The sequence below is a fragment of the Mus musculus genome, chromosome 7, assembly GCF_000001635.26.
Source record: "Mus musculus strain C57BL/6J chromosome 7, GRCm38.p6 C57BL/6J".
Classification (NCBI taxonomy): Eukaryota; Metazoa; Chordata; class Mammalia; order Rodentia; family Muridae; genus Mus; species Mus musculus.
In genome coordinates this window covers 121100104-121126394 of record NC_000073.6, presented here as the reverse complement: position 1 = coordinate 121126394, position 26291 = coordinate 121100104, and the positions used below count along the sequence as shown (strand labels likewise).

At 45.6% G+C, this 26291-nt stretch overlaps 1 protein-coding gene across 2 annotated transcripts in view; it reads right to left on the bottom strand.

Moving 5' to 3' along the window:
• Otoa (otoancorin) overlaps positions 1-26291 on the bottom strand; it is a 79670-nt gene that overhangs the window by 36699 nt on the left and 16680 nt on the right. For both annotated transcript variants that reach the window (NM_139310.2, XM_017322267.2), the window contains exons 8-14: positions 23661-23896; positions 20420-20523; positions 15323-15423; positions 11786-11925; positions 7730-7853; positions 4312-4527; positions 808-975 (exon numbers count right to left, since the gene is read on the bottom strand). In NM_139310.2, coding sequence (NP_647471.1) covers positions 808-975; positions 4312-4527; positions 7730-7853; positions 11786-11925; positions 15323-15423; positions 20420-20523; positions 23661-23896 — 1089 coding nt within the window. The remainder of the gene's footprint in view (positions 1-807; positions 976-4311; positions 4528-7729; positions 7854-11785; positions 11926-15322; positions 15424-20419; positions 20524-23660; positions 23897-26291) is intronic.

Here is a 26291-nt window from a genome sequence, read left to right as displayed (position 1 = left end):
AGGCAGGAGAATAGATAACCCAAGGCCAGCCAGAGCTCCACAGTGAGATCATACCTTAAAAATAATTATACAATACTTCTCAGGCCCAGATCCAAGGCTTTGAGTTGGCCCACCCCAACATCTACCCCATCAATGAACTGCTAAAGCATGCGAAGGAGCCTGCAGAGCCATAGCTGCAGGATCTCCATGACACAGGGCGACAACAGGTTATCAGAGGAGTCCCAGCGAGGTGCAGTATTGATAGTGTAGCCAATGCCAGAGGCTTCATACCAGACCAACAAGACACTGCTATGGACATTTGCAAGCAAATGAGTGTGGACAAATGAGTGTACTCTGGGACACACTGTGACACACTACAGCTTCCACAATGAGTTTTTTTTTCTCTGCTGTGGGGGAGGAGGTTGCAAGGGTGGAGGGCAGGAATGAGAAGGGGGAGATGAATGGGACTGGGGTGCATGATGGGAAATTCACAGAGGACCAATAAAAAGTCCAATAAAAATAGTAATAATCATCTGAAATTCAGTTAAGAAGTTCGGCTTGAGAAAAGTCTTCCATATCGGACTGGCTAGGAAAGTGATGATGTCTGAGAAAAAAAAGAAAAAGTAACGTGGTAAGAGGAACTATGTCTGGAAGAGACAAGGCAGCACTCCTGGGGGGCCACGTGTTCTGGATTCGGAACACCCCACACACCAACTGCCAAGACAACGCCAGGCAAAACAATTGGCCCATGGTCATGATTTATTCCCAGACTCTGATAACTACATCCTCTGTGGTCGTGTGGCTCAGGACTGGACATCTACCTCTCACCTTGCCGAGGACACCTTGCTGCTGGACAGGTGACAAATCAGACATATCCTGGGAAAGAGGGCTTCTCAGCACCTGCCAGAGATCCTTGTGGTCCATGCTGTAGAAGGCTTGCGTACCCACCCCTGCCAGCAGCACGCCCATCTGGCAGACGTTGTAGAAGGACAGCACCTAACAGAGAAACAGTCATGAGGACGCTCTCTCAGACATTTCCTAGGTCAAGCAGGTACCCGAAGGAGTGACAGTCAAGAGACCCAATGAGGAGCAAGAAGGATGCTGCACTCATAGACCTTTGAGTTTTAGTAGTTGACACTAGGGAAGAGACGAGCCTCTTTTCCAGGACGGGGGGGAGGGGGGACTGCAACAATCTCCCTCTGCTCCCTTGAATTATTTGCATAGGAAATGTCACCATGGACCCCCCAGAGCCTCAGTTAAGGTCCAGAAAATCCAAGGTTCAGAGCATTAAAATGAAGTCACCATGAATCTAGAGGAACAAAGTAAACATTGGCCTTGTTCTCCAGTACAAAAGTGAACAAACCCAAGCAGACCATGGTTCTCTTAGTTAGGGCTACTATTGCTATGATGAAACACCATGACCTGAAAACAAGCTGGAGAGGAAAGGGGTTAGCTGGCTTAGGAAGGAAGTCAGGACAGGAATTCAAACAGGGCAGGAACCTGGAGGCAGGAGCTGATGCAGAGGGCTTGGAGGATGCTGCTTACTGGCTTGTTCCTCATGGCTTGCTCGGCCTTCTCTCTTAAGAGCTCAGGACACCAGCCCAGGGGCCTCTCCCATCCATCACTAATTAAGAAAATGCCCGCCAGGCAATGGGGGCACATGCCTTTAATCCCAGCACTTGGGAGGCAGAGACAGGTGGATTTCTGAGTTCAAAGCCAGCCTGGTCTACAGAGTGAGTTCCAGGACAGCCAGGGCTACACAGCAGAACCCTGTCTCATGAAACCAAAAAAAGAAAAAAGAAAAAAGAAAGAAAGAAAGAAAGAAAGGAAGGAAGGAAGGAAGGAAGGAAGGAAGGAAGGAAGGAAGAAAGAAAGAAAGAAAGAAAGAAAGAAAGAAAGAAAGAAAGAAAGAAAGAAAGAAAGAAAGAGCCCTACAGGCTTTCACAGAGGTATTTCTCAATTGAGGCTCCTTCCCCTCTGATGACCATAGCTTGTGTCAAGTTGACATAAATCTAAAACTAGCCTGTGCAACCGCCATGATGCATGGTGGACATGGTGTTCATCAGTCGACTCTGCAGCAGATGCCTTGGGCTCTGGCCTCTATCTCTCCCTTCCACTGTGATGTTGACAATTTGGTCCCTTACATTCTCTGTGTCCCATGTGGATAACCTCAGACGTGAAGATTGCAGAAAACTGAATGATTAAACCATTTAGGTCCTGGCATACAATAATCACTTCATACATGCTCGTTATTAGTGTCATACTGGAACTGGCTCCAATCCAACTGTCAAGAGCCAGTTGACATACTAGGAAGTGGCTAAGAGTGTGAACAGAAAGAGAGGGATACCTAAGTGCTTAGAAACCAATGCTCCTGCCCTCCAAATGAGACTTGGTTACAACACAGCTCCCTCTCCACAGGCCAAAGCTGAGACAAATACCAGTGTGCTGGGTAATCCTGCCTGCCAACCTGTATCAAGAGACACCTAAGAGAATAGTAAAGCAGGCTCTGGGCACACTTTTTTTGGAACATTTTCAGAGACATTTTAGCTTCCTGACTGCCTCAAGATGAACAGCCTGCTCTTCCACAGTCTTTCTGCTATGATACTTTATATGACCTCATACTCAGAGCAACAGAGCCAGATGACCACAGAGCAAGATTTCTGACTCCACAGAACAAAGTAAATCTTTCCTCCTTGAGCCTTGTTCTCTCAGGGTAGCTGTCACAGGCGTGAAAATCCAACTAAGCTGCAGGTTAGAAGGGGTGTCCAGAGCAGTAAGAACAAGGAAGAAAATCCTGGGGGTGTGGCCAGCAAGCATCTATGGCTCAGTAACAGGTCTCTTGAAGAGCTCACAGCTTGTCCCCTCTTCCCTGTGCTCAGTCACCTCCTTGTGGACTACTCAGGTAATCTGCACCAGTTTCGGAGGAGAGGAGCTATTCTTAGCCATTTTACAAACAGGGGGACTTGAGCAAAGGGAAAGTAAGCAATTGCCTCATGTCACACAAGTAGATGACAGAGCAGAGATTCAAATGCCAGTCGTGTTCTCAACACATCCTCTGTATAGTTGTTTCTACTGTGCGTGCACATAGCTGACTGTTGCAGACAGAATGCTTGTGTCCTCCCCAACATTCATATGCTGAATCTTAACCCCTATGTGATACTGTTAGGTTGTAATGAGGTCATGAGATACCTTGGCTAGTTTTATGCAGACTAGAGACATCTGGCTAGATGGTTGAAGCTAGAAAATGCCTCAGTTGGCCTCCATTCAAGCCTGTCTGGTGTGAGGGTTGTTTTTGGTTTGGGGGTTTGTTTGTTTGTTTGTTTGTTTGTTTGTTTGTTTTAGACAGAGTTTCTCTATGTAGCTGTAGCTGTCCTGGAACTTGCTCTGTGAACCAGGCTGGCCTCGAACTCCACCTGCCTCTGCCCCGCAAGTACTGAGATTAAAGTCATGGGCCACCACTGCCCGGCCTATCTGGTGTTTTCTTGATTGATGATGGATGTGGGAGGGCCCAAGCCACTCCCTTATAGGAAGATGGCCCTGAGCTATGTAAGAAAGCAGGATGATTAAGCTATGAGGAGCAAGCCAGTGAGAAGCATTCTTCAATAGATTCTACTTCAGTTCCTGTGTCCAGGTTCCTGTCCTGGCTTCCCCTAATGTTACCCAAAAGCCAGATAAACCCTTCCCTCCTGAGTTGCTTCTGGTGGTGTGCTTTAGCACAGGAATAGAAACCCGAGGTCATGAGATAATTAGAGTTAGACAGGACCCTGAACTGACAGAAGTAATGCCTTTACCAAAAGAGAAACAAGAACAGGGAGATGGCTCTCAGTAGACACAGGGCTTTCTGCACAAGCATGAGGACCCTAATTTGGGTCCCAAGCACCCACATAAAAAGAATTTGGGGTGGGAGGCCGAGACAGGTGTATCCTTCAGGCTTGTTGTCTGGCCAGTCTAGCTAAAATGGCCAGCTCTGAGTTCAACGAGAGATCCTGTCTTGATAAAACAAAGTAGAGACATGCTTGACAAACACATCTCAACCTCCCTCTGGCTACCACATATCTGCACAAATGAGCACACATGTACACACCAAGAGACAGAGAGACACAGACAGAAAAACAGATGAAGTTTGCTGTCATGGAGTTCCCATAAATCCATAGAAAGATGGCTGTGGTCCACAGCCAAAACAACAGGCTTCGAAATGAAACCACACTAAACTGTGAGGGGAAAATCTCTGTTATTTAAACCACTAACTCCATGTTATTTTGCTATACAGCAACCCAGTTAACATTACACTGGCCCTCAGACACTCCAGGAAAGTTGAAAGTTCCAGCTGACCTTTTCCTGAGCCAAATATTTGGCAGACAAGATGACAATCTGGCTTCTGCCCCAGCCTGTAACCTGGTTGAGGGTAGAGATGGCGCTGTGCACTGCATCGGAGGAGAGGGATTCCAGCTGACTGCTGGTCAGACCTACAACTGCATCTGACAGAGAGCCTAGGGTCTCGTTGAGGGTCTGGTTCTCTGTAGCAATGTCCAAGAGGTTGGCCTTGAGCTGGAAGGATAAGGAACTGGCATGAGCCTTGAAAGAAAGTAAGGCAGGAGCTCCCTCCAACCACCTCCTGGGTATAAGGACTCCATACTGCCCTCCCTAGACATGGGCCCAGGGATTGCAAAGCACGGTATTCTTGGTCATGGTCAGACAGTGACGGCCCCCTTGGGAACGCGTCCTCCAGGCCTGGCTTTCATGTGCTGAAAATTCACTTTGAGTTTCATTTAAATATTAATGTGTTGTTCAATCAACCTTCAAGCATGGCAGGAAGAATTTTATTCCCTTGTGACTATGCCGCATTTTGTAGCAGTCTATTTTCCTGTTGTGATCTTGAACTCTATATCCATATATTTGGTTGCTTTCCTTTTGTGAACTATCCAGGGGCCTTTTCATGTTAATATGTAATCTGCATAAGAAATAATTCTCAGCAGTACAAGAAAGATAAAGTGAAAATCCAAACTCATGAAAGTAACTATGGAAATGATCAAATGAGCACAGGGCTCAGTCATAGAACACTTTCCAAAGGAGAGAAGGAAAAAGGGAAGGAAGGAAGGAAGGAAGGAAGGAAGGAAGGAAGGAAGGAAGGAAGGAAGGAAGGAAGAAGGAAAGAGGAAGGAAGGAAGGAAGGAAGGAAGGAAGGAAAAAAGGAAGGAAAGAAGGAAGGAAAGAAGGAAAAAAGGAAGGAAAGAAGGAAAAAAGGAAGGAAGAAGGAAGGAGGAAGGAAGGAAGGGAGGGAGGGAGGAAGGAAGGAAGGAAGGGAGGAAGAAAATGAGGGAGGGATGGAGGGAGTGGAGGGAGGGAGGGAGGGGGTGGTGTATATCTTCCCAACTGGCTATATGTCGTTAGAAATATACAGTATGAAGTTCTTACAGATTTATAATGTGAACTACTTAATGCTTTATACTTTCACTTAAATCACATCTTGTACATTTCTGTGTGTTTCTAAAACTGTCTTAAAAAATTATTTTTGTTGTGATATACTTTCCTAATTACAGTCAAGAATTCCCATCTGATTCTGGTAAGGAAGGTAATATATATACTCACCGACTGTATCATAGCCTCTGTACAAAAAATAAAAACAAAAAACTGAGAGGCCAGGGAGATGGTTCAGCAGGTGGAGTTACTTGGCTACCAAGCCTCGTGACCTCAGCGGGATCCAAGACCCCACACAGCGGATTAAAAAGAACTGACTCTCAAGTGATGCTCTCTGGCCTCCATAGGCTTCATGTGCACACATATGCACACATAAACATGCACACACACATAAACATGCACACCAACACACACACACAATAAAGAATTACGTAAAAATAAATAATAAATAACGTTTAAAATGGCCTAATGTTTATGCTGTAACACATAAATTTGTGTAAACATTCATTTCAGGCACACATAACGTTACTTTCACATATGCAATCTCAAAGTTGCCACTGGGGGGCAGCAAAGCTAAGTGGAAGAATTGGTTTCAGGCTCTCTTCCGCAGGCTCCCTTCCCCAGTGTTGTTCCCATGGCACAGAAGGAAGTGAGAACTAGGGTGGTGGCTCTCATCCCCTGCTTACTCGCAGCACATGATGACTGAAATACACAATCCCAGGTCACGAGGGATCTGAGCTGGTAGCACAGAACCCAGTGAAGGCCATGGACTGAACCCACTGAGCACTCAAGTCTGAGAACTGCTGAGCTCTGCATCCCTAACCGGTTTCCCAGGAACCAGAAGATGCCCCCCCCCCAACCTCCACCCCGACCCATGTTTTCCTTGAACACAAAAATAGGCCTTGACAAATAAATGACTGTGGTGGGAGACATCAAATACAGCAAGGTGTTTGGAATTCTGTGTGAAAAACTGCTGTGGAATCACTGGTGGCTTTACCAAGATTTTCTTTTACTAACATTCTAATATTATGATTCGAATTTATAAATTAAAAAAAAAAATGATCTGAGCCGAGTGTGGTGGCGCACATCTTTAATCCCAGCACTCAGGAGGCAGAGGCAGGTGGATTTCTGAGTTCGAGACCAGCCTGGTCTACAGAGTGAGTTCCAGGACAGCCAGGGCTACACAGAGAAACCCTGACTCGAAAAACCAAAAAAAGATCTGAAACGTGAATGAGAAAAAAATAGAAATAAAAAGGCTAGGTACAGTAACACGTGCTTGAAGTCCCAGCACTCAGGTGACTGAGGCAGGAGGATTGCAAACTAGAAGCCAGCCAGGGGTGTATAACCAAACTTTACTCAAAAACTAAAATAGACGGAGAGAGAAAGGGATGGAGGCAGCCATCTGTATTTGCTAATTTGACCAGAAACAAGTCTAGGAGCTCAGTAGATAACAGACACTCACCCAGGGCTCCTCCCATCCTTCCCATGCTGGGATCAGCTGAAGACCTTCCCTTTTACATCCATCCATCCATCCATTCATTCACATCCATCCATTCATTCACCAAGAGCTGGGTCGCTCATGTGCCATGGCCCATAAGCACAGTCAGGGGACCACTTTCAGAAGCCAGCTCTCTCCTGCTACCATGTGCTTCTGGGGGTCAGATTTGGGTTGTCAGCTTGGCCCCTGCCTTGGTGACTGGTTGTTTTGTTTGGTTGGTTGGTTGTTTTTTGTTTGGGTTTTTTTTTTTTTTTTTTTGCCCCTTCAATTCAATTTATGAAAAAAAAAATCTACCATTGAGCTACATCTCGTGTGTGTGTGTGTGTGTGTGTGTGTGTGTGTGTGTGTGTAGACAGATGATAGATAGATAGATAGATAGATAGATAGATAGATAGATAGATAGATAGAAGGCCTTATTCAGGCTGACCCTGAATTTGTGACCCTCCTGTTTCATTGGTGCCTGTGGTGGAGTCTGGCAGAGCCTTTACTCCTGAGGAGTCTGTCCTTCAGCCACTTGTCAGCACTGCTGGCCTTACCCCAAACCCCTGAGCAGATCGCCCTTAGGATCCATCACCAGGCTGTGCTCATACAGATGCTAAGACTCTCCGACCACTTTCCTACCACTCATTTCAACTAGCCCTAGCTGTTTTGATTGTGTTTCAACACACCCATGTTTTGTCTACACTGCTTTTCATAATTCCCCCCTATGCTCCTCTCCTCCAGGATTGGGGACAACATCTGCCAGGATTGAAGTGCTTAATAACATGTTCTCAAAATCCAGGCCACGTGAGGGATCTGAGGCCGAGGACCCAGCGACCCGCATCTCATCCGTACCTTCTGGACGCCAGCCTGGAAGCCCCGGAGGCGGCTGCACTTGAGCATCTGGTGGAGAAGGACTTGGGCCAGGGTGGCATCCAGCAGCTCCAAACCATCATAGAAACAAACCAACAGCCCCAACCTGTGTGGGAAGATGAGAAAGGCTGGTGGGGTTGCTCAGAGCCCCACAACCCTTCCCTGCAATCCAGACATGAACACCACGACAGCACAGTAGCCAGCACTCACCCACTTCATCCTGCACCACCTACCTGGATCATCAGCTCTCAACAAACAAAACCGTTTTCATTTGAAAGCAATTAATAATATGGGTTGAGTGTGGAATGTCACCCCCAGGCTCATGTGTCTGAACACCTGATTCCCCAGCTGGTGGCAACCATGGCTACAGGAGGCGGCTCCCTAGGAGCAGACATCTGGGGGGTATACCCTGGTCTTGCTTCTGGTCTTGTTTTCAGTTTCCTGGTTGGTCAAACTGTAAGGACCTGTACCCTCACGCCCCACCACCACCGCCGTGCTTTCCTCTGAAACCGTGCATCAAGTGCATCAGAGTAAAACTCTCCTTGAAGTTGCTTCTGTCATAGGTTTTATCACAACAACAAGAAAAATAACTAATGTAGCCCTTTGTTCACAGAGACCAGAGAAGTCAGAGGACTTACCCAAAAGCAAGTGCTAGAGCTGCAACTTAAATCTAAACCCATCCCACTAAGCCACCTCGTCTCCTAGGAGGGGAAATTCAGGGAGAGGGGGATACTAAAATCCTCTCATTTCCACGTGGAAATATAGGGTGAATGATAGCTCTCTTCCCAGGATTCCTTGCCCCCATCCACCAAGATGGCCCTAAGACTTCAGAAGAAAAAATATGGCAGAATAATGAGGGAGCAGAGGAACTCTGCCGAGCTATAAGCAATATATCTAGTGGTTGAGAACATAGACTTAGGCCAACTGGAGTTTGAAGGCCGTTTCTGTGAGATGTTTGCCTCTGAATTACTCGACTCCTCTTCATACAGCAGTGCAGTGCATGCTGTGGGCTACAGTGCGGGATGAGCCTGCCTCTCTCAACTGTTAGGAACTAGGATCACTTTATTCATCATGGTGCATCATGGGAAATGTGACGGTGAAGGAATGAGAGTGACTGAGAATGAGGGTGACAGGCAGAGCCAGGGATGAGTCTTCCCAGTGGATACTAAGCACACACTCACTAGTGAATGTTCTTAGGGATCATATGAAGACTATCCAGTTCAACAGGCCAGACAAGCTGGTTGACCGCAAGCAGCCTGGTTCATTCCTCTCAGAACCAACACTGACATATTCAGACATGGACACAGGATATCATTAAGCCATAGAAAGGTGGGGTGGTGGTTATCAAGGACTCAGGGGAGGAATGTCAACAGATATAAATGTTCAGTTAGGTAAGAAGGGTAAGTTCTGGAGACCACAGTGACTATAGTTAACAAAGAGCTCAGAGTAGATTACACATTCTCCAGGCATACAAACACACATATGTATACAAGGTAATGGGTGTGTTAGTTACTCACTTTAGCCATCCTACAATCTAGACATGTTATGGGATTTTTTTTTTTTTTAGTCATGGGGCGGGGCATGTGTGTGCATGGTTTGCTCACATGTGTGTGATGTAAGTGTCACAGAATGAGAAGGTTGGAGCACAACCTCTAGGGCTAACACCCTGCCACCTTGTTAAAGACAGGGTCTCTCTGCTTGCTCACAGATGAATGTGCCAGACTCATCAGCTCACAGGCTTCTGAGGAGTCTCCAGTCTCCGCCTCCCCATCTCTCCATAGAGGAGCTAGTGTTAGACACTCACACTCTATGTCCAGCTTCTATGTGGGCGCTGGGATTGGAATACAGGTTTTCACCCTTGCATAGCTAGTGTCTTTACCTACTGAGCCATCTCTCTAACCTTGTAGTTTCAGTCTTGAATGTCTTTCAAGAAGTTCACATGCTGCTGGTCCTCTGCATAGCAGTGTTCAGAGGTAGAATCTTTGGGAAGGAGATTAAACCACAAGGGTTTGAGTCCCCTCTGCATGTCAGCCCATTGTGACACCTTCATGGGTATGGGAGGTAGAGAAGACATCAGGAGGCAGGGCCTTGCTGGAAGTAAGTAGGTAACTGGAAGGACATATTTTGTCCTGATACATTCATTCTCCACCTCACCTCTCTGCTTCCTTGGAGCCATGAGGTGAGCACCTTTGCTCTGTCACTTGCTCCCACTGCAACATGTCAATGTGTCACCTCCACCAAGCCTAAAAGCTACAGGGCCAAGCAACCATAGACTGAATCCTCCACAAGACAGCATGAACCTTTGCTGCATTCAGTTTGTTCTCTCAAATATTTTGTCACAGGGACAAAAATTAATTAGCACTATATACTATACGCCATAAATAAACACAGCTCAATTTGCAAAACAATTTTAGGAAAAAATGCCATTTATTGAGCACATGATATGTGTCAGAGAAGAGTCCTGGAAAGGCAGGGTGATTCCTGTCTCCCATTTTACATATGGGTAAAGAAAGGCACAGGAAGGTGATGAGATGTGGCCAAGCTCACAACTCACAAGTAGCAGAGCTAGAATTAAGCCCAAGAAGCTATCTCCATCCATGTCCTTATTTAGCAGGTCCTATTTATTGCCTGGTATATAATTTATTTAATTAGCAGGCATGTGGAATAGTAAGGCAGGATCCTGGCTGCTGAGTGAAAATTTATTATAGATGGGAAAGAAAGACTGTGACATAGTTCCAAATTAACACACATTCTAGAAGTATTCATCTGAAAGATTTTAAGGTAAGATGAGATGTGACAGCCAAGACCCTGAGAGGACAGACAGATATGACATGCTGGTTAAGGTCTTTGTCAACTCAACACAAACTTGGTGTAATTGCAGAAGAGAAAACCTCAATTGAGAAATGCCTCCATCAGATGGGCCTGTGGGCAAGTCTGTGGGGCATTTTCTTGATTAATGTTTGATGTGGGAGGGTCCAACCTACTATGAGATGTACCAACCCTGGCAGATGGTCCTGAGTTCTAAAAGGAAACAGGCTGAGCAAGCCATAGGGAGCAAGCCAGTAAGCAGCAGTACTCCATGTCTCTGTGTCAGTTCCTGCCTCCAGGTTCCTGCCCTGACTCCCTTCAACGATGGTCTACAACATGTAAGCTGTAATAAACCCCCAACTTGATCTTGATCATGGTATGTTATCAAAGCAACAAGAATCAAACTAGAACAGACGATCTGGCCACCTCCTCCCCTGCTTGACCCACTCCTTCCCTCCAGGCTTAGTTACCCTTAACTAGAAATGGCTAGAGATAAGGACCCTGGTGCTAGGATGAAATTTTAGAGCTAACCTCTAGAATATCAGGGGCTCCCCTGCTGACAGCCTAATAATAAGGGATTCCCTCTCCAACATGGCAAATCCCTAGATGCCTCCAGTACTTGCCCCGACCTAATGGAAATGCCATGTTCACCTTGCAATGACACCCTGGATAGTGAGGATGGCCTAGCTCCAGTTCAGGGCTGGAAGAAGCACTAGGGGAGGTGACAGAAAATGCCTGAGCTCCAGGAGACACTCAAAGATGTGTCCCCTTTTCCTTTCCGAACATTTTTCGAAGGGTGATAAGCCCTTGGGAGCAATTATCTCTCCTCAAATGCAGAGAGAACTCTGGGGCCATTCTCAGGGAATACTTAGACTGCATTTGCACAAGTGTGTGCGTGTGTAACTGTGCAATCACACGTGTGTGCATCCATGAGGAGGCCAGAGGATGATATCAGAGTCATCCTCAGTTGCCCTCCACCTTATTTACTGATGAATGGGAATTCATAAGTTTCCTAGCCTGGCTGGCTTGCCAGCTCCCAGGATACTCCTGTCTCTGTCTGGCATCCTCCCTCGGTGACGGGATTACAGGCACATGCTGACACACCTAGCTTCTTACCTGGGTGCTGGGGATTCTAACTCATCCTCACGATCATTTGCCAAGCACTGTACTAACTGACTCGTCTCCCCAGCTCTTAAACCAAATATTGGAAGGGCCCGGGGCCACCCTTGCCTGTGGATGGTAGAGATGTTCCTCACGTCAAAGCTGGAACAGCGGATCCTCTCCAGAAATGCCTGGGCCAGTTCAGGGGTGATGTCATACACCATGTCCAACTGCTTGGTGGCGTTGTCATAGCTGATAAACAACCCAATCTGGCAGACAGGATGGGAAGACGAGGAAGATTGGTGAGGAAGGTCAAGTGGCCCAGTGGGGACCCATCCTGGTGGCCCATGCTGCGTCCATCTCGGCCATAAGGCTATACAACCAGTTCTCAGATTACTATATTTCTTTCTTTTTATTGTTATTTTTAAAGTTCAGTGTATGTACTCATTGTATATGGCACACAAAGATATGCATATGAGTGCATATTGTATGTTGAGCATATTCTCCCCATAGCTCTTACCCTCCATCTTTCTCACCTCTCCTCCTCCTATTGGCCCTATTTGTTCCCCTAAACATTTCACTCCTACTTCCATGTATTACACACACATACACACACACACACACACACACACACACATACACACACACACACACATGCTTTTTTTTTCCAGAGCTGAGGACCGAACCCAGGGCCTTGCACTTGCTAGGCAAGCGCTCTACCACTGAGCTAAATCCCCAACCCCCACACACATGCTTTTATATATCTGTATAAAATCTGTGAACCACAAGTGAGAAAAAAACATGTCTTTCTGAGACTGACTTAATTAACTTGTTATGATTATCTCCAGGTATATTTATTTCCTGAAAACAATATAACTTCATTCTCTGTGGTCAAAAAAATGATAAAGATATTAATTATATATATTAATATATACTAAGATAAAGATAATACGATGAACGAAAAGGTCCGCTGTGTACACAGACCATGTTTTCCTCATCCACTCCTTTCTTCTTGGGCATCTTGTTGCTTCCATTGCTTAGCTGTTTCAGAGTTGCTGCAGTGAACACTGATGGGCAAGTGCCTCTGTGAGGTTGACTTCAAAGCTTTCATGTAAATACCCAGTAGTAGTTTACCTGTGACATATGGGACATCTAGCTAGAAGTTGTTTGTTTTTGAAACAGGGTCTCACTATGTAGACCAGGCTGGCCCCACACTCACATAGCTTCACCTGCCTTTGCCTCCTGTGGTGTTTTAATATGCTTGGCCCATGGGGAGTGGCACTGTTAGAAGGTGTAGCCTTGTTGGAAGAAGACTATCATTGTGGGGGCAGGCTTTGAGGTCTCTATGCTCAAGCTCTACCTACTGTGGAATGAGAGCTTCCTCCTGGCTGCCTGCAGATCAAGACACAGAACTCCCAGTTCCTTCTCCAGCACTATATCTGCCTGGACACTGCCACATTTCCTGACATAATGATAATGAACTGAACATCTGAAACGATAAGCCAGACCCAATTAAATGTTGTCCCTTATAAGAGTTGCCTTGGTCATGGTGCCTGTTCACAGCAATAAAGCCCTAACTATGACACCTCCCAAGTGCTAGGATTAAAGGCATGTCCCACAAGCCTGGATTGAAGGTTCCCCCTTGTCTATATCTTCATCAGCATTTGGAGTAGGGAGATCTGGGGAAGGAATTGAAGTTGCATACTACCAGGCTGGACAGGAAGAACACGCATGTATTCTCTTTGCAAAATATAAAATGTAGCATATATCTTCCACATTGTACTAAGTGTACTGTTCAGACTCGATATTCGTGCTCCATTTTGCCTACATGTCCAAGGGTATCACGCTGACATCTTAAATGACAATAGGGCTCGCTATGGTTTTACTCCTTATTTCTAATGGATTTATCATTCTATGTGGTGGTGTGCTCTAATTCTGTATTCCAAAAAAATGCTCAATGGACTGGGGAAACAGCTCAGGGGCCAAAGTCCAAACCTAAGGGAAAGGACTTGGATCCCCAGAAGCCACATAAAGAGTCAGACAGGAGTGGCAGCCCCTGTATTCCAGCACTACGGAGGTAGAGGCAAGATATTCGTGGGCCAAGCTGGTTAGCTATACTAGCCAGAATGGATGGGCTCTGGGTTCTGCTAGAGATCCTGCCCAAATAACAAAGGGGAGAGCAGGGGCTGAAGAGGACATTCAGCAGTTGAGAGCACTCGCTGTTCTTCCAGAGGATCCAGGTTCGATTCCCAGCACCCACATAGGGGCTCACAACCATCTATAACTTCACTTCCAGGGGATTCTAGCTCTCTTCTGGCCTCCATGAGCTCCAGCCATTGCAAGTGGTACATAGACATGCATGCAGGCAAAACATCCACACACATAAAAATAACAAAGTAATAATTAAAAAAAAATAAGTGGAAAGCATTCGAGGAAGACAGCTGGCATTGACCTTGGGCCTACACACACTATTGCACACATATGCAAATATAGTTGCACACATGTGCATACACACACATACCCCACATGGGAAAGAAGGTGATCCTAAGATCCTCCCTTGAGGATTTACCTTTGATCATTTATGAATCCATCCCCTCTGTATTTGTAGATCATGAGAAGTTGTCCACACGTGCCTGGTCTTAGAAATGCCCCAATTTCTAAAGACTGAAAGGTTGTAAAACAGCAAAGACATGGGAGGTGTTCCTAGCCTCCTAGATAAAAGAGGGGAACTGGGGCTGGCCAGATGGTTTAGCAGATAAAGGTGCTTATCATGCAAGCTTCAATTCAATCTCTTGAACACGTCTTAGAAGAGAAAAAAAACAACTCCTGAAAGCTGTACTCTGGCCCTCAGATAGGCACCATGGCAACTGCACACTCACGTATGTACATCATGCATATATGACACAAGAGGAGCCAAGTCTTGCCTTGTGTTTTATAACAATCATGCACTGTTGGGAGGACAGCTCTGTGAAGAAGGCCATCACATGATGCAGGACAAGGACAAGGCGAATGGGCTTTTTGCTATTGTTTGTGTTGTAATGGAGCCCAGCTCTTTAGGAACCTCTGTTGCAGCGTTCTTCAGAGGCTACATTTCAAAGTCACAATGCCCAAAGGATCTTAAGGTCACTGGGTCAACATCAGAAGGAAAGAGACAAATCAACGGGTGGGTTAAGCCACATGAGCCACATACACTTCTCCACTGTAAACTCCAAGCTCAGATCCAATCATTACTCATGTTGAAGTAGCTATTAATAGAAGTCACTATTTATAGAAGCAGCCATTAATCCATGCTACTTTGGCTTGAGTGCAGGCACTGGAAACTCGATAGCTTTTGTCCTTGGCTTTTCTAGAACACACACACATACACACACACAAAATCCCTTTACATGAGTCTTGGGTCATAGCCAGTGTTCCCTTCCTATCATGTCCGCCATGTCAATGCCCTCAATTCTTTTTTCTTCTTATCTCTTCTGTTCTAGAATATAACCCCACCATTGACTCCTTGAGACTTTGTTCCTAGAGTTTTGTCTAAAAGGTAGAGATATATCTGGCTAAGGTATACAGTTCCCAGGACACCTTGGCTTAGCAAACACTGGAAATTTAGAGCATATGTCACTCAAGGTATATTAGCAATAAGGACATAAAAATATACTTTTTCCAACTTACTTCTATAGGGCTAATGTTCATAATTTCTTCAAACGATAGGTGAACCATGTATCTGCCCAAAATCCATAACTTTTCTGCACTGACCCATGAAACTGAGCCATCTACAAAGAGAGAGAGAAAGAAAGAATAAATAAACACACAAATAACAGCTTCTAAGTGGGGAGGGGGTGCAGCTGGTGACGCACTGGCCATACAAGCGTGAGCACCTGAGTTTGATGCCACAGAGCCCACATTGAAAAGAAAAAAAAAAAAAACAGGCAGGATGGCCTGGCTTTAATTCCGTATAATCCCAGCACTGGGGAGGTAAAACTGGGAAGATTCCTGGGCCTTGCTGGCCAGACATCCTAACCAAATTAGTGTGCTCCAGGTTCAATGAAAGATTTTGTCTCCAAAAACAGCTGGAAGAGCTGGCAGCGCGCGAGCATGCACACATACACACACATACACTTAAATAAACAAATAGGGTGGGAAGCAATTGAGGGAGCCTCCCAGCACTGACTTTGGCCTCCACATACACACACTTGGTATGTGGTGATCCAAGACATCTTTGGTGTCAGGACTCTGTGGCATTCCCTAATTTATTCAGCTACCATCTACTGAGTCCAACCTGTGAGACCCCAAAGACACACAGGCCACAGCCACAGATATGAGCCTTGCTACCTGACGGTGTGGCCCGTAGATCAACATCATCATACCTGGAACTTGTTAGGCACTCGGATGATGTTTCAATAATTGAGACCCAAAAACATAGTGATTTGAGTTCAGTTCTTTTTTTTTTTTAAAGATTTATTTATTTATCATATGTGAGTACAGTGTAGCTGTCTTTTAGACACACCAGAAGAGGGCGTCAGATCCCATTATGGAGAGTTGTGAGCCACCATGTGGTTGCTGGGATTTGAACTCAGGACCTTTGGGAGAGCAGTCAGTGCTCTTACCTGCTGAGCCATCTCTCCAGCCCTTGAGTTCAGTTCTTTAGTCAATAATCTGACAGTGTGAGGTATGTTTGCCTCTCTTATTACTTCTTCATTTTAATCCAGTTAATAATCCTGACTTAGCAGGCTGTCATCCTTAGTCCCACAATGTACTATATTTGAATGATACCAAGCTTGCCTGCATGGACCCCAAGTTCCTGGAATCTCTGTTTGCTTGGAATGTCTTTCCTTAATTTCTGTCTACCTTCTAATTATTTTTTCTTCCTTGAAGCCTTTTGGAGTGTGTGTGTGTGTGTTTAAGCGAAACTTCCCATTTCCCATGTGATATCCAACTTCTTGTTGTTGTTGTTGTTGTTGTCTTGTGTATTGTTTGCTTGTTTGCTTTTTTGAAATAATCTCTCACTTCCCTAGCATCCACTGGCTAGACTCTGGTTCTTGGGAATGTCTCTCCCTCCAGCCCCAGCACTGAGATTATAAACAAACACCACTATGCCTGACTTTTTGCATGAGCTCTGGGGATTGAACTCAGGTCTTCATAAGTTGCCTTCCAAGCACTTTACCAACTGAGCTCTCTCCCCAGCCCCTCAGTTCTGCTTTTGCTTTTGTTGTTTTGTTTTGTTTTGTTTTGTTTTGTTTTGTTTTGTTTTTAGTGATGCTAGGGGTTGAATCCAAGGCTTCACACAGGCCAGGCTGGGGCTCAGCCACTACAAAGCTCTCCACCCTATTTCCCCTTAGTTATAAGGTCTAACTCAGTTGCCCTGGCCGGTCTTGAACTTGCTACCCTTGTGCTGAGCCTCCCATATAGCTAGAGTTGTGCTGTCAAACCCAGCTTCAGTTGTACTTTGTCTCCTTAGCTGGAAATAATCTCTTTCTCTTGGCAATTTCCAAAGAAGTCTTTGTGTCAATGTGCTCTGGCATCTGAAATCCCACACCTGTGACATATCAATAGGACTTTCAGAACAATCACAGCCAGGGTCCAACGTCAAGTTTCAATGAACTGGAATTGGTGGAAGCTGCCCTGCCCCCAGGCCTTTGGTACAGATCTTTGCACACAGGGTTGTATTGGTGGCATTTGGGGAAAAGGAAGAAGTGATACCATATAAATCTGTCACCAAGAACTGCTTAGGAGCTGTGGACATTGGCAGGGTCTGGATAAGATGCACACATCAACATTTTCATGGGCTGATGCACAAAACAAAACAAAACAAATAGACAAACAAAACCCTGTTATCTCCTCAAGCTAGGGAGTTAGACAGGTGGGGTTTGGATGACTCTGTTGGTAAAGTACTGCCTCAAAGATACAAGGACCCAAGTTTGGATCTGTAGCACCCACAGAAGCATACGTCTGTAACCCAACAATCCAGTGGTAACAGTGAGGATGTAAATGGATCCCTTACTTCCTCATTGGCCAACGTGTTCATTGGCTAGTCAATTCAGCCAATCAGTGAGCTCCAGGTTTAGTGAGAGCCCCTGTCTACAATAATAAAGAGGAAAGTAGTTGAGGAAGACATCTGATGTCTACTACCTCTGGCCATCACACCCGTGCACACACATACACACACACACACACATCACACACACACTTTTTAACAGAAGTGTGTAGATGTCGCTGTTGACATCTGGAATGGCCGTTGAAGGGAAGTGTGGCCGCAAGGGCCACTACATTCACCAAGACCCAAGCTGAATTGGCCTTACCCCAGCCAATTACAAAGCAGGAGCTGCAGTTCTACAGAACCATGATCCCTCCGCATGCAGTATTTTAATAATCAAAGTTCAGCCCATAAACTCTGGGGAGTTCACGGACTAAAAGAATATAGGGCCCTAACAGAATGAGCTTGAATTCGGTGTAATTTAATAATGAAACTTTCCACACATTGGGATTCTAGAAGGAAAATTGATTGCCAACTAAACTGACAATAAAGGCCTGAGTAAGCCTCCTCAGGGTTCTGTGGTGTGAGGCTCAGGCTACCAGAAGCCATGACTGGAGCCAGGCCGAGGGAATTCACCCACGTGCTTAAGACATTGGTTATGTGTTGTTTAAAGTTGTTCCCATGGGAGTCTCAGAGATTGATTCCAGGAAAGGACTGGCCGACACATCCTGTGTCCCTGCCCTGCTGGCTTCCTCTGTGTCCTCCCAAGACAATGAATTCATTCTCACTCCAAATCACTTGAATGTGTCTGCTGTCCCTCACCATCAAATGTCTCCCTTCCTGGAGCCTCACAGGATAGGGTCAATCCCTTCATATTTGATTTAATCCAGATGACATCCATTCAAGAAGTCTTCCCTGATTTCTTAGTTCAGAGATTGGCCAACCCTAGCCCACGGGATGGGCCCAGGTCACCCAGTTTCTATATAATCTGAAAACCAAGAACAGTTTTTACATGATTGAAGAGAAATTAGAAAGCACTAATGTTTGGTAAACCATGAATATTATATTAGCTCAAATACCAATGTCCATACAGACTTTACTGGCATGCAAAGCCCCCTCATTCATCCATCATTCGTGCCTGCTTTCAAGATTCAGTGTCTGACTACAGTTTTAATAAGCTAAAATTGTTACTCATTTTTGGCGTGGGTATGTGTGCATGATGTACATGTGTGTATGAGTGTTCTTGTGTGTGTGTGGATACGTGCCTGTATGCATGTGCATGTGCATGTAAAGGTCAGAAGCCGAATGTGTCTTCCCTGATCACTCTCTGTCTTATATGTTGAGGCAGTGGGTTCTCACTTGAACCCAGGACTCATAAATTTGGCTAGTCAAGCTAACCAGCTTCCCCCAGGATACCCTGTCTTTCTCTCTCCCTCTCTTCTCTGATTCTCTACAATAGCATGAAGCCTAACAACCCTAGAGCCATGAGCCTTGGGCCCCATGGAGATACCCAACTCCTTGATTATTATTATTATTATTCTAGTCCCCTTATATAAATGAACTAGCATGTGATCAAGCAGTTTGATCCTATAGAAATTAAGCACTCTGAAAACACAAGTGACCTATCAAACCTCTTAGCAACATCTCTACATCATTTTTAGTGCTAAACACAATGGGAATATTTTACTAATAGTTGTCATATCATATTGTTCAGGGAGCAAGGACAAGGGAAAAGTCTATACAAGGTCAGTGCACACAACGGATTGCACATTAGTAAAGTGCTCCTCAAACAAACAAGAAAACCTGGGCTTAATACCCAGAGCACAAAAACAAACAAACAAACAAAAACACTGGCCAAGCATGGTGGCATGTGCCTTTAATCCCAGCACTGGAGGAGTAGAAGACAGATCTCTATGAGTTTGAGTTTGAGGCCAGCCTGGTCTACATAGTGAGTTCCAGGCTAGTGAAGGCCACATAGTGAGACCTTGTCTCGAAAACAAAACAAACAAGCAAGCAAACAACAACAAATAAAACAGCAAAAAAGCCTAATGTGGCATGGGCTTGGATCATGGGGTTTGCTGGCTAGCTAGCTCACCTAGCCTGCAAGCCCCAAGTCTCAGTGGAAGATCCTGTCTCAAAAAGGGTGGTGATCGCCTGAGGTCCAACAGCTTCGGATGCCCTCTGATTTCTATATACAAACACACAAACAGGTGTACCCTCACAAATACAGAGACATACAAATGCACACATATGCATGCACACTCACACACACACACAAACTCACATATACACACTCACACAAACTCACATACACACATTCAAAGAATAAAAGAAAAACCTGAAGCTCTACAGCATTCCCATCTATGCCTTGGCCACTGTGGGACATAAGCAAGATTTTAGTGCACGTCTGTCAAATAAAAGCACCCCAAGGAAACTTTGCTTTGGTTGCCAAGAACCAACAGAAAATTTTCTAACCAAAACTCTCTCACTTTAATGCACACATTTTACACATAGAGAGCTTATTCTAAAGGCTCTTATCAAATGTAAGCTGTCACCACAGAACCAGGACATGCAACAGCTACTTGGAAGACAGACAGACACATTGTCCCTTCAGAATCGTGAGCATTTGAGGACCAGGCTGATGCTATGGAATATGGTCCTGGAAGTGTGGCAGAGGGGACGGAGTGAAGCTTATAAAAGCAATGAAAGCAGCCCAGAGTGGACCACCTTCTAGAGGGTGGAGTTCTCCTAGAAGTTACTCCAACCAACCCCAACCCCTGGTAGGCAGGTCTCACCAGTGACGTTGAAGGGTGTCCTCAGGATCCCTGTCATCCATGAGTAGAGAGCTCTCTGGGTGTGAGCTGAAGTCTGGTCATAGAGGTCTTTGAACACTGCGGACCTAAGACACACGGACACACCCATGTGAACGCCCACCCTGAAGGAGCTGTGAGGGCACTGTGCCCAGGGCTGCCATGCTGAAACCCTCCACAAGCCTTTGCTGCATTGACCATTTTCCAAAGAGCATCCTGTGGGTCCTGCCTCTGCCCCCTCAGCTCTTAGTTCCGTGTGTGTGTGTGTATATGTGTGTGTGTGTGTGTGTGTGTGGTAGCTTTTTTGAGATATAGCTTATATGCCCTATACTGTTCTTATTTAAAGTATATAATTCACCAGCACTCCCAAAAGCAGAATCAGGAGAGTCAGGTCAAGATCAGCCTTGAACTCACAACAATTTTGAGGCTAGCCCGGGCTGTATAAGACCATGTCTCAAGACAATTAAGTCATGATACTTTCAAGAAGATGGGTAAAACTAGAAAGTATTGTCTTTCGTGAGGTAATTCAAGCTCCAAACACAGCATGCACAGAGCTTAGCTTCTGACTTTTACATATGTGTTGTGTGAGAGTGGGTGTGTGAGAGCTGCTCTCGGCTGTCAACTTGATTACGTCTGGAATTCACTAAAACCCACCATCATCAACATTTCCAGCAGCAGCCGGGCAGTGGTGGTGCACACCTTTAATCTCAGCACTCAGGAGGCAGAGGCAGGCGGATTTCTGAGTTCGAGGTCAGCCTGGTCTAGAGAGTGAGTTCCAGAACAGCCAGGGCTATACAGAGAAACCCTGTCTCGAAACCCCCCCCCCAATAAAAACATTTCCAGCAGCTTACAAAGGAACTCTAACCCCTTAGCTGCCACCCCTCAGCTCCTGGCTCCCCAGCTCCTGGAAGCCACCAGTCCATTTTCTCCCTTTTTATGAATAAATAATTACCTTTTATGAATAAATAATATTTCATTATATGAGTAGACAACATTGTGGTTGTCCTGTCATCAGGCAATGGACATTTAGATTGTGTTCATCTTTTGTCTTGTTTCTTTGTGTGTTGGTGCTTGGAATTGAGCCTAAAGCTCACACATGCAATGTGCATGCTCTACCAGTGAGCTGCATGCCCATCCCCCTGTTTAGCCCCTTAAGGAATTACCAACTATCTCCACAGCAACTGCCCCATGGTGTGTCCTCAACATTACCGCAGCCCATCTCTAATTGTTGTAAGCACCAGTCCATCTCTGGTGCCTTGGCAAGTAACCTCCTGCTTGTGGGAAGTAGTCTTGTCTCTTTCTAAGCCACTGCAGTCTGATTTGCCACTGCTGTACCACCACCCGCCCCCCCCCCCATGGCTCCAGGCACCATTCTCTCTCCCCCCCCATGGCTCCAGGCACCATTCTCTCCTTCTCACCCAACCCAGAGGTCCTAGATGGTACAAATGGGACTTGCCATTTCATTGCCTCTAGCACTGCCCAACCCTCTTGGTCATCTTGAAAACCTTCCAAATCTCTGTGTCCTGGGAGCCTTTCTCTACTCACATTCACACCATAAGTACAACCTACCATGCCAATAGCTCATCCACCTTTCCTATCAAGCATTCCCACCAGCCCCCTTTCCAGTCATTCTATATGTGCACATACAAGTTCTCCTTTAACCCTCACACAATGTTGTCCTTGTATTTTCTATCTCTTTCTTTCCTTTCCATTGGCTTTTTGTTTCAATTTTTATTTTTATGTGTGTGACTGCTTAACTGTATGTGCATTGCATGTGTGCAGTGGCAGCAGAGGCCAGAAGAGGGCTTCTTCGGATCCTCTGGAACTGGAGCCAGAGGTGGCTGTGAGCCACTGGATGAAGATACTGGGAACCAAACTCAGGTCCTCTGCAAGAGCAGCAAGTGCTCTTAACCACTGGGCCCTGTCTCCAGCACCTTGCTTTGCTTTTTAAGAGCAAAGATAGTTGAAAAGCAGGGGAAATGGGAAGACACACAGAGACATGCGTGCGTGCGTGCACACACACACACACACACACACACACACACACACACACACACACGAAGTGGTAAGCATCATTTAAGGGAGAGATTTCCCACTGCAAAACATTGTTTCCCATTCCCCCATGGAATGCTACTACCCTAGGGGAGTCAGTTAGTCTCTGTCCTTAAACATCTCACCCATAAAGAAGAGAAAAGAGATGGTAGATAGGTAGGTAGGTAGAGGAAGATGGGGAGAGAAAACCTGGGGTGAGTCAGCTCAGGGTCATGAGGCAGAGCCCTCATGACTGGAATTAGTGCCCTGGTCTAAGAGACTCCAAAGAGCTCTTGTGACCCTTCTGCCATGAGAGAACATGGCAAGAAGATACTCCTCTGAAAGGAAAAGGATGCCAAGCCTGCCATGCCTTGACCTTGGAAGTCCCAGCCACCAGAGATAAGTGTCTGTTGTCCAAGGTACCCAGCCTACAGCTGATTAAGATGCCCAGGAGAGCAATGTAGGTAGCCAGGATATTGCGGCACTGGTTTTCAGTGTGTTTAAAGATTATTTTTTACTTAAAACAAAAATACTGATTTTCCATTCATTAAAATGAAGCCAAATTTTCTTTAATTGTTTTTCTTTTCTGTGTATTTATGTGTGTTGTACATATCTGTTTGCATGTGTGTGGGTGCACATGTGTGCCCATGCCTATGGAGGCTAATGTTGATGTTGGGAATCTTCATTGCTTGCTTTCCCACTTTATTCATTAGGCAGGGTCTCTTAATCAAGCCCAGAACCTCTTGATAAGGCTAGACTCCCTAGCTGGTTTGCTCTGGGGATGCCCTGTCTTTGCCTTCCCAGGCTGGAATCACAGGCAAGCTGACACATCCACCTGCCCTTTACATGGGCTCTGGCAATCCAAACTCTGGTCCCCGTGTTTGCACACCAAATGCTTTACCACCGAGCCATTCCCCAGGATTTCTTAAGTGGAAAGGGCAAAGAATAGTAAAGAAAAAAATCACAAAACAGACCACAGGGCAGGTGGTGAATAGGGGTGGCAAAAACTAGGAAAAGAGTTTCCATCCAGATGACTACAGTTGAGAGAAGAGTTTTGCATCTCTCAGCTCTGCTTCAGCAGACGTATGTTCGCCTGCGCCACCATCTTCCCCCTTACTGAATATTAACCTCCCTGAATCCTCACAGCAGCCCCTGAGCAGCCTACAGAATTAAGCATTTGAAGGGAAAGACTCACAGGTTCTTAAAGGCATCCTCGTGCAGGTCCTGGGGTAGCCTTTCTGTAATGTCTGGCTGCAGGAAGCTGCCGGAGGACCCTCTGAGCACCCTGCCCAGGACCTCCACACACTCCAAGGCATTCAGCACCTGGAAACAGCGTTCCAACGTGATGAGAAAGAGGCTGCGGTTCACACCAGGGCTCTGAAGGGCCTCGTCCCGAATGTCTCCCAAGTTGATGACGACGTCCTCCAGATCCTGAAGGAATGAGAGATTAAAGTCACTGTACCTGTGTGGCCAAAGCACAGGAGAAGACAGCTTGAAGGAGAAATGTGTATCTGGTGTCCTGGTTTCAGGGTCACTCGGTTCCATGTGCTTAGTGGGAACTTGTAGAGGCGGTTGTTCCCGGCATTGTTGACAGGAAACAGGCAAATGAGGTAACTAATCATAATCTTCAAAAGCTGTCCCCCAAGACCTACTACCTACAATTAGACCCCATCTCCCAAAATTTCCACCACATCTCCCTAAATAAACCCATCAGCTTGACCATGAGCTTACGGGGCACATTCCATATTCAAACCATCGCAGTCACATGAGAGCCACCTCTTGACTCAACAGCACTGGAAGCATGAAGAAATTCAGGGTCAGAGTTCATAGCTGCTAGTGGGAACTTCTAGAAGTTTCTATCACCTTAGGCTTAAAGGCAAGGCTTTCACCTGCTCTTCCTATCCTGGGTGGCTTGGCATGCTCCGGGTGAGCACCATGACAATCACACCTTCACCTTCGCTAGCATAGAACTAACTTGTGGTGTTTGCTCCAGGGGTGACCATAGGCACCAGGCTGTGAAGCCAGAGCAGGATCTTTGTCACAATCGAAACCGTGGGCATCTTCACAGTGCACTGCAGTCACTGCAGACATCTTGAGATCTTTCCAGTCAACACTTGTTGAGAATTTCAGAAGTCGCTAGACTGAGTTCTGTTAGTGGATGTTAAACACACAGTTTACCTCTGTGTTTGTACTGGGCTCTTCTGTAAGTGCTCTTCGTGAGAATTGACTTCCTTTGTGACCTGTGATTTGTTTTACAGGTTTGTTTTTTTTTTTTTAAACATCACTCTGAGATAGGCCCTTGGCTTCTCTAGGTAGGAGCCCATTTTCCACCCTCAGATTCAGTATTTCTAAGCTGTGTCACTAGAGGTTATTATGCTCTGCAAGACTCCGTTTCCTTGCCTGATTATTAAAATGCAAACGTATTTCTTATTTTTTAATTTGTTTGCAGGTGCTGCGCATGGAACTCAAAAAATTGTATATCCTAGGCTAGCACTTAACCACTATGTTAAACCTTCAGTCTGTGTGTGTGTGTGTGTGTGTGTGTGTGTGTGTGTGTGTGTGTGTTTGAGGTGGGGGTAGGGGGAGAGGAGAGGAAGAGAGGAGAGAGAGAAGGGGTAGAGAGAATGAGCTTTTGTGGTCCAGTCTGGACTGAAACTTTCTATGTAGCCCAGAATGATGTCAGACTCTCTTGCTGCCTCGGCCTCCTGAGTTCTGGGATTGCGGGCATGAGCAACAAGAAGAATGATAACATTCTTCTTAACCTTGTTTAAGAATACTGTGGAGAAGATTAAATTAATCCACGAATGCTAAACCCTTAAAAACCATGAGAAACAGGTGATCTGGCCCACCACTTGGTTTTGTGAATAGAGTTTTATTGGCACATACCCATACCTATTATCAGAATTACTTAATAGCGACTGGGGGGACGACTGGGGCCTACAAATCTTACATCTTTACTCACTTGTCCCTTGCTGGTCAGTCCCTTAGAAAAATATCTCATATGTAGAAAAGCCTCAATAAACATCATAATGTATTTTTATAAGATTTTTTAACTGAATCTTTTTTAAAACCTGAAGTTCATTTCTGAATGAAATCTATTCATACCGAGCTGGTGGCTCTTATGTTTTAATAACTAATATTAAAGTAAGACAGATTAGGAGTTAGGAATATAGTTTGCCTAGCACTCCTGAGGCCCTAGGTTTGATACCTAGCACTGCCAAAATAATTAAATAAAAAATAAGTATAAAACCATTAAAATGTTTAAGTCCTCCCCAAACCTGTGTGAATTAAAGCTAATAAGAATCTTAGCATTTCGGAGCTGGAGAGCTCAGCCGTGAAGAATGTGTGCCGCCTTGGCTGAAGACCTGGGTTCAATCCCTAGCACCCACATAGGACAGCTTACACCTACCAGAACCCCCAGTTCCAGAGAACCCAATGCACTCTTCTGACCTCCACAGGCATCAGGCACACACGGGGTGCACATACATACACACAGATGTTGAGAGCTTTTGGTGCCGCTTCTAGGAATTTGGCATTTGTCGCTGAGCTCAGACAAGGAAGTCGGCTCGGACAAGAGTATCAGAAGCAGTGACCGTGCGGCTTTGCTCACTGCTTTGCTGAATCACTGCCTTATGCCATCTCTTTGCTTACTACTTGACTTAATTACTTAATCTTGTCTGATCTCCTTGTTTACTACTTCGCTTGATTACTTTGTCTTTGATCTAAGAACTGATCATGTTTTTTTGGATATATCTAGAGTGATATAAAAGTAGGCTGGAGAGAAGGAGGAGAAGAAGGAGGAAGAGGAGTAGGAAGAGGGAGAGGA